Source organism: Ailuropoda melanoleuca, chromosome 4 (genome assembly GCF_002007445.2).
Source record: "Ailuropoda melanoleuca isolate Jingjing chromosome 4, ASM200744v2, whole genome shotgun sequence".
Lineage (NCBI taxonomy): Eukaryota > Metazoa > Chordata > Mammalia > Carnivora > Ursidae > Ailuropoda > Ailuropoda melanoleuca.
In genome coordinates, this window is record NC_048221.1 from 93,672,822 (window position 1) to 93,691,056 (window position 18,235).

At 51.4% G+C, this 18,235-nt stretch overlaps 1 protein-coding gene across 4 annotated transcripts; it reads left to right on the forward strand.

The window, feature by feature from the left end:
* The first annotated feature begins 6,649 nt into the window (after nt 1-6,649).
* NAGK (N-acetylglucosamine kinase) lies at nt 6,650-17,424 on the forward strand. 4 transcript variants are annotated; one of them, XM_034659344.1, is made up of 10 exons: nt 6,651-6,984; nt 8,716-8,800; nt 8,955-9,053; nt 9,863-10,004; nt 10,781-10,891; nt 11,589-11,701; nt 13,143-13,230; nt 14,182-14,279; nt 14,738-14,816; nt 16,853-17,424. In XM_034659344.1, the coding sequence occupies exons 1-10, from the start codon at nt 6,956-6,958 to the stop codon at nt 16,858-16,860; spliced, it is 852 nt and encodes a 283-aa protein (XP_034515235.1). In that variant the 5' UTR covers nt 6,651-6,955; the 3' UTR covers nt 16,861-17,424. The 4 variants fall into 4 exon arrangements, with proteins under 4 accessions (XP_034515233.1, XP_034515235.1, XP_034515234.1 ...); XM_011219299.3 differs by lacking the exon at nt 16,853-17,424 and adding an exon at nt 15,460-15,784 and having other exon boundaries at nt 6,653-6,984; XM_034659342.1 differs by lacking the exons at nt 10,781-10,891; nt 16,853-17,424 and adding an exon at nt 15,460-15,784 and having other exon boundaries at nt 6,650-6,984.
* The last annotated feature ends 811 nt before the right edge of the window (nt 17,425-18,235 follow it).

Here is an 18,235-nt window from a genome sequence, read left to right on the forward strand (position 1 = left end):
TGCCCAGCCTCTATGGGCAGCTGTCTGCTCCAGTCTCTGTCCGCCAGAAGTCTGAGCAGAGAGTGAGGCCCTAGTTGAGACAGGTGCTGGTCTGGCAGAGGTCTGTTTACCTCCTCTCCCTCCTGAGGTCCTGACCCCCGCAGGCTCAGGAGGTTGGGCTTTCGTCAGCCCCTTTCCCAGCAGGCAGTTCCTCCCAGCCTGGGGAGGGATACTCAGCCACAAGGGCTAAAGGGTGGGTGCCAAAACTCGGAGTTTCTCCTGATTTTCCAGGTTCTTCTGTGAGGCTCAAGGGTTTGCAGATAAGGACCCACAACTTTAGAATGTTTATGGCCATTATATAGATTTTTGTATGTGTAAAATATTTCACCAGAAAGAAATACACTACATCCATGTGGTGGGACATTGCTCAGCAGTGGGAAGGAGCTCCCGAGATAGCCCACAACCGGGCTGAGCCTCCGGCAAACTGCGCTAGGTGAAAAAGGCTTCCCTGGGGATCACAGTCTCGAAACGACAGGATTTTGGTAATAAAGAACACATCAGTGGTTGGCAGGGGTCAGACCAGCCCTGAGGTCAGATGCTCCCAGAACAGGCCTCTTCTGGAAGAGGTCCCTCCACTGTAAGCGAGGGGTGGGCAGAAGGGCTTCTTCCCCTCCCTGCTTCCCATTATTACCAGTACCTTCCTCTCAGCCTCCAAGAGAGAACTCAGGTTGCTCTCAATGGCTCCTGACATACTAAGCCTTGACCAACCTGCATAACCCACCCTACCCCGAACCCTTTACCCTTCTCTCCTGGGATACAGAATGTCCATAGCTCAGAAAGTTCTGTGTCCAGGGCTCCACCTAGGTGCCAAAGAACAAATCCTGATAAAGGAATGGGACAGGCCGGAAGTGGAAGCTGGTGACACTGATCCCCCTGGCTGTATGTGTCACAGATTCCCTAGAGGAGGGTAGCCTCCCAGCCCACCCTCTGCGCACACTAATTTGTGGGTTTCCTGCTGTACCACAGCCACAGGGCAGGTAAAAGTTGGTGCGGGGTCAGATGATGGGATTTGGAATTCTATGATTTCTTTCAGCATCAGTGGCCTAACCCATCATGACCCAAAGCAGGTACCAAGTGCCCCTAATCCACCAGGAATTGGGGCAGTCTGGTAGAGTGGAAAGGCTTTAGAGTTAGAAAGAACTGGGGGTTCCAATCCCAGCTTGGCCGTCTATGAGGCCCTTGACCTGGGGCATTTTGGGCTTGCAGTTTCTCTTATGGGTGTTGTGTAGTTAGGCGGCATGATACTCCCCCCCCCATCCCCCGCTAATCCTGGAGGCAGCAGCCTGGAGAGTCCAGGAGCCCAGAAGGAAGGAAACATAAACCTCTCCAAACCTGACAAGTGGACAGGTTCTAAAAACCGCAAGAGATGGAGACTGGTTGGAGGCTCAGACAGGGAGACTGGGCATCTGGGCAGCTGCCGTGGCCACCCCTCCTGGCGCTGCTGCCCGCTGTGTAACCCTGGCCCTCAGATGCAAATGCGGGAGCCACGAGAAGGCTGAGCGTTAGGTCTCGACTGAAACCTGGAACGACTGAGCTCACCTATAAACGATTCAGTTAAGAGCAGAGGATTGAGATAGAAATTCAGCTCAGCTGTGGGAAAATAGTTGCACGTTTGCACCGCTGAGTTTGCGATCTATAAAAAAAAAGCGGACCCGCAACACAGGTGCACGCTTTCATATATGTACTTCTGCACTCAGACACACACGGAGCACAGACGTCTCACACACATAAAGCGCACGTGCCCAGTGTGTGCTGGTAAACGTTTAACAGCCAGCTTTCTGCAAGACAACAACCGCCTGATTTAGCGTAGTCGCTGATTTCTGTGTTGTAAATATTCGCACCATGGCAATTTTGAACTGCAGTCTGATATCACCTAATGGAGGTTAGAAAGATGTGCACAGCTAGCTGTTCATGAGCGAGTGCGGGCCTGCTACCGCGTGCCACTGCCGAGTTACGTTTATACATCTGTGCGTCTGCTCAAAGGTGCCTAAAGATCCAGGATTGCCTAGGTTCCTTTAAGAATTGAAATTCCAGTTGCAGTTCTATACATACACTAAGCACAGAAAAATGCAGGAAGATATTATCTCAAGTACAGGTGCTTGTAAACACGTTCGTCACTTAGAAACCTATACAAGTTCAAATATATAAATAAGTATAAACACATCTACAGATAGATACACATAAGTGAAGATGTGCAAAGAAACCGCACATAGATACCCACAGACTCAGGAAGGGGGAATAAACCAACCTGATTTTCTGGGGTTGCTGCACTGACGTAAGACTGCACACTTTCGGATCAAGGGGCGGGAGACTAGAAGATCAGACTATTTATGTGTATAGTCAGCCGTCTGTACTTAATTCTGCACTCTGTCCCCTCACCCTTCCTCGCATCTTCTGGCTTACTCCTGGCCATCCTGCAGGTCTAGAAGAGCCCCTCTCTCGCGTTTCAGCTACCAGCTCGGGAGTCCCACCTCCACCTTCAGTAAAGCAGCTGCTTACCCCTCTTCTTTCACTGTGGGAAAGTCAGTTCCAGCTTCTGTCTCTGCCCTCATCCCAGATCAATAGAGGGAGAGGTCAGCATGACCCCCCACTTGGATCCCTGCTCCTGACTTCTGCTCTGCCCTATCCCTCACCACTTCCTCGTTCGTTCATTTCATTCTTGCCCGGGGCCATTGCCCCAGCCTTCTAAATGTCTCCCTGCTCCAGGCTCTTCCCTCCCATTTGTCCTGCTATAAGAAACCTGCCAGATTAATGACCATAAGCACAGTGCTGACGTCACACTTGTGCCAGCAACTTCCCAATTCAGGACAGATTAGGGCTGGATCCCTTTGAGGCCCCTTGACCACTTCTCCAACTCTTGCTTCCCCAGGCCAGTTTCCCTACTGTTTTCTCCCAATGTCTTTCCCTCCCCAGTCTGTTGTGCAAATTGTCTCTGCTACAGAGTCTGCTTGTTCCCCTCTTTAGTTCACAGTGGGGCATTTACTACCTCTTGTGACTGTGATACACTGCTTTATGGTTTATAAGCACTCTCAGAACTATTTATGGACCTCCTCTCATGTGCCCTGTGCGGAGGTTAGCCCTGGAAATATGAGTCAAAACAGATGTGGTTGTGCTTTCATGAACCAAGTCGACATAACCTATTGAGGACCTTGGGTCCCAAAGTTCTCTGACCCCAAATCACGTGGATTTGGGAGGGAAGATATTTTCCTGCTGTTCGTTTTGCCTGCCCCACACCGCCCCCACTCCCATTGGAAATCTGGCCCCCCTGGAGCCCCAGGGGACAAAGAACAAGACTGTGGCTTGGGAAAGGAAGAGAACTTTACCAACCACAGGAGCACTCCGGGGGCAGCTGTTGGGATGTTGCAAGCCCAGTAAAAGGGACCATTAAACTTTTACAAAGCTACATAGAGGTTAATACTTGTATATATTGCCACATCTTTACTTCCTTCCTGTAACTAGCACCCCCACAGTGAGGAACATGAATCCGTGTAAGGCTAAGCTAATTGCTTTGGTTTCAGAGCCTGTCTCCTCACTTGTAATATGTGGTTAAGAAATCTCTGATATTTTCATGGGGTTGTTAAAATAATTAAACAAGAGGCACCTGGGTGGCTTGCTCTGTTGAGACCCAACTCTTGATTTCGGTGCAGGTCATGATCTCAGGATTGTGAGATCGAGCTCCACGTGGGGCTCTGTACTTGGCGAGGAGTCAGCTTGGGATTCTCTCTCCCTCTGCCCCCCACCCCCACTCTCTTGTGCTCGCTCACTCTCTCAAAAATACATAAAATCTTCAAAAAATAATCAAACGAGATAAAAGTATCTGAAAGAGTTTTCTAGAGCTATAATGTACAACGCCCTTAAAAGTTCAGAAGTAACAGAAGTAAAACCAATGACTCACTGAAGTAGTAATTAATGAAAGTTTACTGAGCACACACCAAAAAGACAGTTTGTAGACCAGGAGAACGCAAGCCAAAACTTGGAATGAGGCTCAGAGATACATTGTTATAAACCAGCCTATTTAGGGGCGTCTGGGTGGCTCAGTTGTAACCGTCTGCCTTCAGCTCAGGTCATGATCCCAGGGTCCTGGGATCAAGCCCCACATTGGGATCCCTGCTGGGTGAGAAGCCTGCTTCTCTCCCTGCTTGTGTTCCCTCTCTCACTGTCAAATAAATAAATAAAATCTTTTAAAAAAAAACCACCCATCTTATTTAGTGACAAGACAGTGACTGTTAATTCGTTAGTGCGATTGGTTATTGTGGTGTCTAAATGGGGTATCTCTCCATCAAATGGGGTATCTCTCCATCAACAGTGGGCCAGGACCGGTGGAAGCCGGTGGAGTGGGAGGTGAGGGAATTCACCTGAGGCGGAACAAAGGAGATAGTAGTTTATTGAATACAACGCAAGGGAGCAACAGCACGCAAACAGAGGGGAGGCTGTCTGCAACAAGGCAGTGCGTGGGGGCTGTTTGTAAAGGCCAAACGCGAGGTGTGGCGACATGTGGAATTTTCCCTTTTTTGGTAACTGTGCCTGGTTTTAAGTAGCTCTATGGTCAGTTAGGACCTATGGTCACCCCCATAGGCCCGTCTGTATTCAGCCAAGTGGTCGCTGTGGGCCCTTTCTACGTTGCATTGCTCAAGCCTGTTTGCCTAAAAGCAGCCTGTATGGTTACAATATTGGAGTTTTTTTTTTTTTTTTAATGATAGGGAATTGGTCAGTGGTTACCTCTTATGAACCCTGGGGAACAGTTCAAGTTGTGCTTATGATTTCTAGAGGCCTAAGGAACAAATGACCCAGGTCAAGTTAGTCTTGCCAAAGAAGCTAAATTAAGCCATGTCTCTCTCTCTCTCTCTCTCTAGACTGGTTTTGTCCGCTCAGGGAATTTTCAAGCTGGTCTGTTTGTTAGCTTATTTTGCAATCCTGTGTTTTACAATCTCAAGTGTGCTAGCCACATTTCAAGTGTTCAGTAGTCCCATGTGGCTACTGGGCCGGACTGCACCTGGTAATTAGTAACATAAGTAAAAATCTGTTAAAATCTGTGTAGTACTTTAAGGTTTCCAAAATTCTGATATTTAAAACTTGTGTTAGTCTGGGTAGCTGGGTGCTTATCATTTCCATTTCGTACATGAGAAGCAGCAGCAACTGTGTAAAATTAACCCAAGGTCCTCAGCTAGTAAAGCTAATAAATGGTGAACTCCATCCTTGTTTTTGAATCTGGGCACTTTCTCTTTTGCTTCCTTTTCTAAACAAGCAGAACAAAGGGAAACTCTATCATACATACACGTCCCAAGGCTCACTGCACTAGTGTGAAAAAACGTACAGTCCTTTAAAATCCACCTACAATCTCCTCTCCTCTAAAAAATCCTGCCCAGTTTAATCCCACCAGAGTTCCATGATTCTGAAAACATGTGTTGGATTAAACACCTTCCAGTTCAGATGTTCTGCAAAGATAAATGACTCAGGTGGGCATAAAAAAAAAAAATCCTGCCTCTCTGATATTCTTTAGGACATAGTGATTTACTTTTCAACTACTCTTGAAGGTTACATTGTAGTGTTTCAGCATCCCAAATAAGTCGTGCGGTAAGACTCCTCTCTTTCAGTCTAAAAGAGCACACATACACCAAAGGTTCACACCAAACATAACCAGAGCCAACTGGCAATCAGGGAAAGAAGCTACTAGTGCAGGGTTTCTCTAAGAGGACACAGAAAGTATCTCCAGGGATGGGGAGTGGAAAGATCAGGGACCAAGCCAGTTGGAGAACTGCCCTGCGAAAGACTTGTCCGTAAGGCTGCAGTTCCTAAGAGCAAGGGCAGCTGACCGCCCTCCTGGCCTGAAAGGCAGCCCCACCCTGGGCCCAGAACAGCCTGGAGCAACCCGCCGAGGCTGAGGCTCCCAGGAGTCCCAGCCTGGCTCCCCAGCCTGGCTAGTATTTCCCACCCTTCTCGCTCCCTTTCCCTTTTCCCAATCCCGTGGAAGGAAGGAGAGTGGGATGGCGGCTGGAGGGCAGCAAAAGGTTTCTAGTCTATGTTCTCGCAAATACCCTGCACGAAGAACTGAACTGAGCGGGTGCTAAGAGCTGATCGTCCCCTTCAGTGGGTTGCATGGACAGCCTCCAGGGCTTTTCTCCTTTCCCAGCCCAATTCTAGTTACTCCTGATTAGGCATATTCGGCACAAGCACAGCACGAAGTCTGCGTGGTGTTTCTGTGTGCAAGTGTGCCTTTTGCTATCGCCAGGCAGGTGCTGGGTTGGACAGCCTAATTTTTTTGAAGATTTTGACAGAGAAAGAGAGAGACCGAGAGAGAGCGCACAAGCAGGAGAAGCAGGACGAGCAGGAGGCAGAGGGAGAAGCAGGCTCCCCACCAAGCAAGGAGCCCTGGGTGGGGCTAACCCAGGACCCTGGGATGACGACCCCAGCCGAAGGCACACGCTTAACCAACAGAGCCACCACCGCACAGCCTCATTTTTAAGGTGGCCCCCAGCCCATACCCTCCCCCTGGACTGCCCGCGGGCACGACTCGGCGCGGAACACCCACAGCCTACGTGGCTAATAAACAGTGCGCACGCAGGAGGCGGAGCCGTCAGCAACTTCCGGATGCTGGGGTTGTGTGCGGGCGGGGCAGGGACTTGTCCAGTGGGTGGGAGCCCAACACCCCTTTCTGGCTCCTCAGCTTGGGATCCGGCATCCATCTCCGGAGGCAGGGTCCACGAAGAGGGGAGGCGTCCGGCCGGGGTCCGGAGCAGCCGCGGAGGACCGCGCTCGACCAGCCCGGCAGGCTAGGCGGCGCCCCGCCCCGCGCACACGCTGTCGCAAGTCAGCTGGACGGCGCGGGTGTTCACGTGACGGGGGGCGGCGCCCAGCGAGCCAGCGGGCTGGTGGGCGAGAAGCAAGCCGAGGGACCTCGGGCGGCGTTAGCACGGGCATGGCCGCGCTCTACGGGGGTGTGGAGGGGTGAGTGCGGCTCAGCGGAGGGAACCCGGGAGGGGCGGCTTGGAAGCGGCTGGAGGGCAGAAGGAAGGAAGCCCGTAGCCGGGCTGGCAGGCTGGTGCCCTCGCACCTTAGGGTCCGGCCACTGTGGGCTTTTGAGCTGCGGGGCCTTGCGGAGGAGGGGTGTGTGCGCGCGCGGGGACCTTGCGTGTGCACGGCCACACCCGGGGCGGCGGGGTCTTTTATGTTTCACGGCGGAACCACACCCCTCCTCTCTCCCACGAACGACCCACTAGATCCCGCGCTATATCCAGAAGCTCCTCTTCCTTATTCCGGACCCCGGAGAGAGTTTTGCTGAACAGGTGTCAGGTGTGAAGTTGCTACACTGGGGGGTGGGGAGTAGGAGTGTGATGGAAGCCGAGGATGAAGAACCTTGCCGGAGGGGATCTGGTAGCTAGAACAGCTGCCAGCGGATACCTGAACACCTCCGTTCTTGTCAGCATTCCAGATCGAACCCTCTGTCATTCTTGCGTTTTTCCTGCTTAGAGACTTATTTACTGGACTTACTGTAATACCGCTTCCCCGTAGGACTACAGGCAAGACTTTTGCCCCGTCTGGGCTACATTTACCACATGTGTATAGTGAGAAGAGGGATGAATGAGATGATTGCCAAGTCCCCTGCCAGTGGGAGCATTCTGTGAAATCTGGGTGTGTCTGGGCATAATAGAGGGTGGCTCTTGTCACAGCCTGGGCGCTTACTTTTGAATCTGAGATTGGGATTACTTGTGTGGCGGGGACATCTCACTGCTGACTCACAGACCCACGTGTTTTTTTTTTTTTTTTTTTTTGTCAACGTGAATTGGTAAGGTTGACCTCCCCCATCCTGTATCTGTTGCACTTTTTAAAAATCAGTACAGGAGCTTTCACTCATCCCTGTTATATTCATGTGTAAGACATGACCTATTTTTCTAGTTTGTCAAGAGATTCTTTTGGACATTGAATTTGCTGTCTCCTTCATTAACTACCCCTTGAAACTTCTTGTCATCTTTGAGTTTGATCAGCAGGTCTTTAGTGTTCTGTTTTGATATTCCCGAGAGTACTGATCAATAAAGAAACATACATCACACCACCAGACGTCCCTCCAAACTACCATTTCCCCCAGTAATAGCATTTCACCGTTTGGTTGCGTAAGTAGGTACAGACTCTCCCTGCCCTCTGGTCAGTGTTTCTCCGAAGGGTGTCTTGAAGAACTTGGCAGCTGAAGCTGGATCTTGAAAGAAGCAGAGATATGTGCCAGACCCTTTAGTCACATTTACTGAGTGTTGGCCTGTGCCAGGCATGAGAATGGATGAAGGGTCTGGAGCTTGGCCCTGTGGAGTTTGTAGTCTAGTGAGAGGCAGACAGAAAAGCAACTAAACACTCTTACCAGAATCTTTACAAGTTATGGAGGCACTGATGTGGTTTAACGAATGGAGCTGTGGCGGTAGGCCATGCGTCAAGAGATTTCAAGGACTAGGTGATAGAAAAAGGGTCTTGCAGGATAAGTAGGACATCCCCGAGGGAAGCCAAGCGGGAGCAACATTTCAGTCTGGTAGCACATCAAACCAAACCACAGAAGTGGGCTTGGGAACGGGAATTGGGTTTGCCAAAGCTGTCACCATCGCCCTGGGCTCTGCCTATGACAAGGACTGTATACGCTGAGCTGTCCCCGCAGGTTTGTTTGAGCAAGACTGAGTGCCCCCTTGTGTTCTGTAGGGGAGGCTCACGGTCCAAGGTCCTTTTACTCTCAGAGGATGGGCAGATCCTGGCAGAAGCAGATGGACTCAGCACAAACCACTGGGTAAAGACCGCACTGAGGGACCAGTGGGTTTGGATGTGGTTTTATTCTCTGTAACTCCCATGAAGATGGTGGCTGGGGCCAAGTATAGCAGCCTGTAGGGGCAACACGGGTCACACAAGCCTTTGTAACTCCTCCTTCCCTTGATTGGGGCCAGCTCATCGGGACAGACAAGTGTGTGGAGAGGATCAACGAGATGGTGAACAGGGCCAAACTGGAAGCAGGGGTGGATCCTCTGGTCCCTCTACGAAGCTTGGTGAGTCTGGGGTCGTGCCTGGGAATTAAGGCGCAGAAACACAGACAGTGGTTTTGGCTAGATGAGTCTGATGACTGCAGAGTGAAGGGCCTTGAGGGCTTAGTCTCTGGTCTAAAAACATATTCTCACCCATTCTTATGGCTTCAGTTGTCACCTACAAGCCATAAGGATGGGAAGAACCCAGGGCTTTGGAGAGCCACTGAGACCCTGGTTTGAATCCCAGTTTTTTCACTCAACATCCACAAGACCCCTAGCAGGCTACTTAGCTCCTCTAAGCAGCTGTCTCACTTGGGGAAATGCAGGTAACAGTAGCTACCTCAATTGTTGGGAAGAATAATGACGTCACACATCCCAGAGTGCTTAGCATAGAGCCTGACCTATAAGCACTTGTTAAATGTCGGCTGTGAGTCTCAGCTCAGACGTTTCTCTGAAGTCGCTGTAGCTCCGACTACCCCCTGGCCATAGCCTCAGTAAGACGTTCTGCAGGCTCAGCTAAACCCCACGTATTCCGCATCAAGCCCGTCTCCTCCACTTGCTCTTCTGGCTGACTTTTCGTTGAGGGCACCGCTGACCCTCCCACCGTCCACACCTGGCATTATCGAATCCCCTCTCTGGGTTCATTCCCAGACCAGGGTCTCCCGGCAGCCAGCAGCCTCCTGATGTGTCGTTGTTGGGGCGGAAGGAGGACTGGAGCTGGATAAGCAGGGTATGCCCAGACGTAGAGTCGGGGTAGACGCCGGGAAGGGAGGGGTGGAGACAGGAGCCGGGGCCGGGGCCCTGCCGGCTCATGCACATCCCACGCGGCCTAGGGCCTGTCGCTGAGTGGTGGGGAGCAGGCGGACGCACTGAGGACCCTGACGGAGGAGCTGAGGGAGCGATTTCCCCACCTGAGTGAAAGCTACTTCATCACCACGGACGCCGCGGGCTCCATCGCCACAGCCACGCAGGCTGGTGAGGAGGGCGGCGTGAGGCCGAGAACTGGTTTTCTTGGGAAAGCCGCTCAGTTGCAGCTGGCGAACTTGTCTTGCGGTATCTGGAAGGCGGCCTCCCGCATGGCCCGCCCCTTCGCCTTGCTCTTTTTGCTGGCTGAAGCCCCTGCCAGAGCGAGGACGGGCCGCAGGTGGGAGGGCAGGACAGTGTCTCAGTCAAACCTGAGACTCCGCGCCTGAGAGCGAGCCCCTGCGCGGGCTGGGATGAGTCTGGCCGGGAGAGCTAGGAGGAAATCGGCCGGAGCTCTGCGGTAGCGTACAAGGCCTCTGTGTCCTGAGGTCGGCATTGGACTTGCTCCTATTTGCCAGCAGTACCATCTTGGAGAAGTTAATGGAACGCTTGAGTTTCAATTCTGTCCTCTATACAATGGAGGCAGCTGTATTCACAAAGGTGGTTTAGGGTGTTGAATGCGTATCACTGTGTGAACAGGGTCCAGCACAGTCCTTGGCACATAGTAGGGACACGGTGAGGCAGGTTGTCACTTAGCTGGGCAAGGAGGCAGGCTCGCGTTGTTCTTCGTCTTCCAGAGAAGGGCTCTGTGTAGATTGAAGCTTCTTTGAAACCCAGGCCCTCCACTTTCAGGCAGGGAAGTAGCTGGGCTCCGTTATCTCTGCAAGACCGGGTGGTAAGACCGGGTGGTGAGCCCGGGGCTGGTGTCTGTCCTCTTTCCTCAGTCAGAAGCTGTGTGCTCCGTGCAGGGCCTTGGCCACGCTGAGCCTCCCGTGCCCTTTCCCTAGGTGGGATCGTGCTCATCTCTGGGACAGGTTCCAACTGCAGGCTCATCAACCCCGATGGCTCTGAGAGCGGCTGTGGCGGCTGGGGCCACATGATGGGGGACGAGGGCTCAGGTGAGTTCATGCCGGCTGGGCCTGGCTCTGAGGCTCAGGGCCCTGGGCCCTTCCCTTCCTGCAGCTCCCCATCTTGCTCTCCCCTGCCCTTGGCCACCAACCGCTTGGGGCTGTCTGGGGACAGCTCCTAAAAAGGTATTCTGAGTCCAGGATAATGACTGAGAGAACATAGAGTTGCAGATGGTAGACTAGTAGCTGACCTTGGTCTGCAGCCATGATTTGTACCCAGGTTCAGATTCATGCCTCGGCATAATAGTTGTTGCTTTCTTGTGTTGACTTTGGAGTCCTTAGGGAGAAATTGACACTATGAAGGTTAAGGCCATCAATGCCAGGACACGCTGGACCAGTCTGCTACTAGGAAAGGGGTCTAGAAGCTCCTCTTGCATGACCTCTTTATAGATAGCAGGTATACCTTCTCATGGGGGCCTTTGGGGCCAGCTCATGGCAGTGACCACAGTGGTCTTTGTGACAGCTGACTGACCTTGTCTTTATTTTTGGGCAGGAGCTGGTGTGACCCAGCCTCACCTCTTGTCTTCCCCCTAGCTTTCCCTTTGTGGATTGGTCAGATACAGCTGAAATCGGGGTGCCTAATTTGCTGTCATACCCTGGCTGGTCACTAACCTGTCTAGGTCTGAGTTCTTCATCTGTGAACTCAGGGAGATCGCCCCATCTTCTTAGCCCTCTCTGCCCTTCGCAGCCTACTGGATTGCACACCAAGCAGTGAAAACGGTGTTCGACTCTATCGACAACCTAGAGGCGGCTCCTCATGACATTGGCTACATCAAACAGGCGATGTTCAGCTATTTCCAGGTACAGCCCCCTGCCTCTGGTAAACATGCGCACCTGGGATGGGGCAGTGGGGTGCTGAGCAGGAGTGAATGCAGGGGAAGAACTGGGTGAGCCTGAGGGAAGTCGGGGTGAATTTGGGTCAGAGCTGGAGGATGGAGAGTTTCCAGGTGAGGACAGGATTCGTAATGATGTGGGTGGTGCCTACCAAGAGGACATCAGGCGTGAGGAATGGGCAGGCTGGGGACAAGTGGTTAGCTGGAATTCGTTCTTGGGCAGCTAGGCTCTGCTGGGAGATGAAGGTAGGCTCCGCTGCAGGCTGGAGTGAGAAGTGCGGGGTGAGATGAGGAGGCAGTGCACTCAGACGGCAGGTAGAGATCGGATAGGCGTGTTGGTGAACTGCTTCTGGCCCCTGTGGGTCAGGGAGGAGAGCCTGTTAAAGAGGTGGGCAGGGAGCGTTCTTGGGGAGACATAACCTCTTTCCCAGGGCTTTCCTCTGTCTGGGCCGTGCTTATTTGTAGTGGATTAAGAAACAGCTGTTTTGAGCCGAACCCGAGGTAAAGGGTGAGAGGAGAAGGAAGGTAGGTCTATTTGATAGATCTCTCTGCGTGAGAGCCCCTTACATGAGCTCGGGACGGGCTCAAGGAAGGAGAGAGAGATGCCGGAAGGTAGACCTGTATTTTCAAGGTTCAGGGATTGACTAATTACAGAGAAACTCTGACCAGGGCCAAGGTGAGGAATAGGGAGGGACCAGGAAGAGAAATCAGTTTCCATAGTAGCTGCTGTGGAAGGTTCAGGTAAGCCACCCCGACCCGACAGATTGGGTCTAAACCCTGCTGGTGGGTCTGCCACGCCCTCCTTTGTCCTTCAGTCATTCCCACAAATTCACCACAAGGATTGAATGAGCTGGTGTGTGGAACATGCTTACTCTGTTGCTGTAGGTGCTCACATTGGAGCCCCCCTTCTTCCATTTTAGTGTGTAGTCTGGGGAAGCGTCAGTCCCTCAGGACCTGCAGAGGCCGTTTGTTAGGAGAGAAGGACCTTCTGTCATCAGAGGAGTTTGGGAGAAACGAATAGATTTCTTGGTTCAGGACTTCGTAGGGCCTTTAATTTGCTAATGTGCACTGACTCTGAGAGTTGCAGTGTGCAGTAGTCCTTAGGTTGCTTTCGCCAAAGAAACCTCTTCAGGAGCACCGCAAGGAACTGCAGAGCACACTTCGGTGCGCCCAGATCTGTGCTCTGTGCTGTATGTATCCACGCTGATCTGTAAGGAGCGATGGAATCCATGTGGGGAAAACAAAGAACTTCCCTCAAATGAGAAATCTCAAATCCTTGTATCCTCTAGAACTTAGAAAAACAACCATTATTCCAGCTTTTCAAACAGACGTCAGGAAGATCAACTTGGGTGGGCAGACTGGGCATTTTCCTTTGCTTCTGATGACTCTCTGTGCCCTTTCTCTCTCAGGTGCCAGATCGGCTAGGAATCCTCACCCACCTGTATAGGGACTTTGATAAATGCCGGTTTGCTGGGTTTTGCCAGAAAATTGCTGAAGGTACTGGAGGTGGGGCAGGGTTTTATTTGGTTTTGTTCCCCAAAGACTTCCCTATTGGGGGATGGAATGGGGTTCATATAGGAACTGGAAGCTAATTTCCCTCTGACCGAGTGACTTCAGTTCTTTGCCACCATGCTCCTTGGTACTGGTGGGCCTGGGGGTGGAGCCAGGACACGGTTTTATCGACAATTGTTTTATATTATCTATGTTTCTCTTCTTGACGGCTGCCATGGCTTGTGCAGGCTGTATGTCTGTTTCTGAGAAATTTCTGAAGCGGTTGCCCTTCGGGCAAATCTGTAATTTAAAAAAAAAATTATCGATATCCAAAGAACTAGGCGATCGTAGAGAGGTTCGGCATGCTGCGTTGGGGGTCAGGAGAAGCTAAACCGTAGGGCTTGCTTGTCTGCACAGTGCTGTTTCCCCACTATAAGGTTCATACTCCCTTTATTTGGATTCCTACAGCCTCATGGCGTTGACCCCCAATTACATCTTGCTGGACTGAGGCCCTCTCAGAGCAGAGCTAGGGAGGGCGGACCAACAGCAGACTGTTGGATGGGAGGGTCAGGCAGGAGCACCAGCCAGCTGCTCAGGTAGGGTCCCCAGAGGTGAGAGACCTTTAGGGACAGACGTGGTAACTCTGTGTAAGCTGGAGTAGAGACCAGATGCCACTGTGCTCCTCTCGTGGGGGCTGCCCTTCTCATTTGAGCGGAATGAGCCGCCTGGGTACAGGACCTCCCTCCCTGGGGGAGAAGTACCTGGTGGGGGCAGGGCAGTAAGGATGGAGAGACCGCTTTGGAGGCTTGCATACCTACGTGCCACGAGGTGGGCGTCCATTCCTAATGTAGACCTTTGCTAGCTATAGGTGTTCCTCCTGTTTCTGCCCTGCAACAGAGGGAATAACAGGACGGGCAGCTCCCTAGGTACTCACCACTCCCATCCCCTCCCCCCCAGGTGCTCAGCAGGGAGATCCCCTCTCCAGGTTTATCTTCAGGAAGGCTGGGGAGATGCTGGGCAGACACGTGGTGGCAGTGTTGCCTGAGATTGACCCGGTGAGTCGAGGTGGGAAAGGAAACCTGGATGCTGCTGGGCCAGATTTGGCTCTTTCCTATCAGGGATGAGACTGTCCCATCAAACTGTAAAGGGGGCATGATTTTAAATGAACTTAGGGTGTGAGGAAAAACTCTGTATAAAGTCTTTAAGACATAAAAGTTCTTGGGGCCAGCGCCTCCCCTTTTTGGCTGGCCCGCAGCCTGTATTTATAAATAGTAAATTATTTTAACATGGTGCATGTTTCCGTCCACTTCCCTCCCTTCTCTTTCCTTCCTCTGTATTGTTACTTCACTCTTTTTCCTTTCCGTTCTCTCCCTTGGCTTTATGAATCTCCCTTTTCTTCAATCCACCTTGGCTAGAGGGAGAGTAACAGGGATCGGGTGGACTGGTCTTAAACTACCTGATTCAGCCCTGGAGAGGTGTGGTTGCCCCCAACGTCCATTTTGCTCTCTGCCAGGTCTTGTTCCAGGGGGAGATGGGCCTCCCCATCCTGTGTGTGGGCTCTGTGTGGAAGAGCTGGGAGCTGCTGAGGGAAGGTGAGCCTGGGGTGGGCATTGGAGGGGTGGGTACCCAGGAAAGCTGCCAGCCCGGGGAAGACTTGGGGGCCTGGGCCCTGAGCCCTGGACGGGCCATAGCCCTCTACCTTCAGTCTGCCAGGGAGCTCTTTACAGTGTCTCACCCAGCTTCTTTGGAGCTAGAAGGACCTGTGGGTTGTATTGACAAAGATGTTCTTTTTAAAGGATTTATTAGCATGCACCACTTCTTAAAAATTAAAGACCTCCCTTGAAATCAGAGCTTCTGACCAGCATGTGGTGACATCTCTAGTCAACACAGTTGCAGCCAGAAGGGAAAGAAGCTGCCTTCTTCACCCTTGCAGTGTTGGTTCAGGTCGCTGTGTGGTTTCCGTTAGACATTCTGAAGTAGGTGGAGGGCCCCATTGCTTCCTTGAGTTCCTGGCATTGAGTGCCTGGTGGCTGCAGGCTCCAGTACCCCACAGCCATTGCTGGGCTCATGTACCCTGGTGCCCTGCCTGTTAGGGATTTGGTACGTGGGCCCCTCGAGGACCTGCACAGGAATGCCTCAGGGCCTGGGCCTCTCCTTTCCCTCCACCTTCTCCTGGTCTTGACCACAGGGTGCTGGTCTACTGTCACCTCCGCCCTCTGCCCTCTTTCCCTTCAGGTTTCCTTCTGGCACTGACCCAGGGCCGAGAGATCCAGGCCCAGAACTCCTTCTCCAGCTTCACCCTGATGAAGCTGCGACACTCCTCTGCCCTGGGCGGGGCCAGCCTCGGGGCCCGGCACATCGGGCACCTCCTGCCCATGGACTACACTGCCAATGCCGTTGCCTTCTACTCCTACACCTTCTCCTAGGGGCTGGCTCTGGCTCCATCGCTCCAAGCCCAGTGGACATTGGGTGCTGGAAAGGAGGCTTCCCCCCCCCCCGCTTTTTTTTTTTTTTTTTTAAAAAGAAAAACACATAGAAAATAAATGCACTTTATCCACTCCCCAATTGCGTTGTGTTATCAAGCACACTTGCTGCGTACATCCTCATTGCACCTGTCGGCAGCTATCCCAGAGAGCTCAGGAATGGTTTTAGTCTAGAATTTAAAGCCCTGTGCCCAGGTGCTTGGCCTGTGGTTTGTAATCTGCTCGCCGTACAGTTGGGCAGATAATTCATGTGTGTCATCCCTTCCCACCGCCCCCCCAGCATTAGCGTACTTATATGCCGTGCGGCTGCCAGGTAACTGTGACCTCAGTTTCTCTGGTCAAAGTGAGTAATGTTTCCTACCCAGCCATTTTCCCTGGAACTAAGTGTTCTCTGTGGAGAGCATCACTGGAAGTAACCCTAGACACTTCACACCCTCTCCTCCTGATAGTCCCAGTAGGATTTAAGAGATGGTACCATTGTGGTGGTGAGAATTACCTCACTGAATTTGGTCCTTATAGGTAAACAGCATATTTTGCAGTTCTTCCCCCATGAATAAGTTCTTTTTTTTTTTTTTTAAGATTTTATTTATTTATTAGAGAGAGAAAAGCACAAGCAGAGGGAGCTGCAGGCAGAGGGAGAAGCAGGCTCCCCGCTGAGCAAGGACTCTGAGGCGGGGCTCGGTCCCGGGACCCTGGGATCATGACCCGAACCAAAGGCAGATGCTAAACCGACTGAGCCACCCAGGTGCCCCCATGAATGAGTTCTTGAGAGGTTACGAAGATGGCTGAGATCTAAGAAGGCCAACTAGACGCAACGAGATGGCCTACTTATTCCTGGTGACTTCTAGCCTGGCTCTGTTTATAATATGACATTTTGCATTTGTTGTGTGACACGGAATGATGAACATCAGTGAAGGGCAAACATGATTTCTGTCCTTTGGACCCTTCTAGTTTGATCGGTAAAGAGAAGCCCAAAGCTTCCTGTTGTGCGGCGCATGGTGCTTGGTGAACTCGAGACAGTCTTGGTCCACAGTGGCTGCCTCTGCGGGTGTTCAGAGTGTAAGCTGTTAGAAGGCATGGAACATGTGCATCGGTTATTCTAGATCTTGTTTTCAACTAAGATTTTTGTCTTCCTCCTGCATCAGGTGACTGACTCAGTAGGTCAAGGAAGAGGTGGAAATGTTCATGTCTACCGAATACCTCGGGTGATCGGTGTTGCAGAGGTCCAGGATCTGCACTTGAGGGAGCCCTACCCTATAGCTTTTGAGTGCTGATTAAGCCCTTGAAGAGGTCTTGGATACTTGTTTCTCAAGTCAAATGACACTTCTTCCCCAGTGTAGAACTGTGGCAGTGGCTCTCCTCCCATTAGCCCTAGCCCAACACAAGCAGCCAGCGTTTTGAGCAGTAAGAACTCAAGCCAAGTCGCTTCTGTGGAGACAGCCAGCCACCTTCACATCTCCTGTGGTCCAAATCACTAGGGGCCAGCTCTCAGCACGTCCCATACATCTCCTGGTAAAAAGCTTGCAAAGAGAAGGACATAGAGGAGATGTCTTTGCTATATCTCACAGTCCTCAGAACACTTTTTAATGTCAGGGAGCTTTGAAGAAGTTTTTTGGTTTTTTTTGTTTGTTTGTTTGTTTTGTTTTTTTAAGATTTATTTTAGCACACAGCGAGAGGGGCAAAGGAAGAGGGAGAGAGAGACTCTCAAGCAGACTTCAAGCTGAGCGCAGAGCTGATGTGGGGCTTGGTCTCATGACCCTGAGATCACAACCTGAGCCAAAACCAAGAGTTGGGCGCCTAACTGACTGTGCCACCCAGGCGCCCCTGGAGAAGTTTTTTATGTGATCTTGGGACCAGGAACAAGCAGTATTTTGGATTTAGAATCTAAAATCTCATTGGTGGAGAGTGTATAATAGAACATAAACATAAGAGCTTATAGTCTTCAAGAATATGGCGATCTCTCTTCCTTACCATTGTCTAGGCTCTACTATTTCCATTGGGAGAGCTGAGCAAGGAGCACATCTTGATCGATTTTTTTAGTCCTAGTACATAAGTACTGAATAAATGTTAGTTGAAAAAAATAAAGGCAATGGGGCGCCTGGGTGGCCCAGTTGGTTAAGAGTCCAACTTGTGATTTCGGTTCAGGTCATGGTCTCAGGGTTATGGGATTGAGCCCCACATCCAGTCTCCACGCTCAGCTGGGAGTCAGCTTGGGATTCTCTCCCTCTGCACCTCCCCCATCTTGTGCACGTGTGCTTGCTTGCTCGCTCTCTCATAAATAAATAAATCTTTTAAAAAAAAAGTATTAAAATGTACAAGGTTCGATGTGTTCTAGTTCCTTTAGCCAGAGATATGATGGGTGGCTTATTTTCCAGTTAATAACAGAGCTTGCAGTGCAGAAAGTCATTGTCATTTTTAATGAGTTTCTCCCCCTTTCATTTAAATTTGGAGTCTCCTTCCCTAATAACAGGAGCAGTTACTGGGATTCCATACTATAAAGGCACTGGAGACGAGCCTGAAACAGCCTT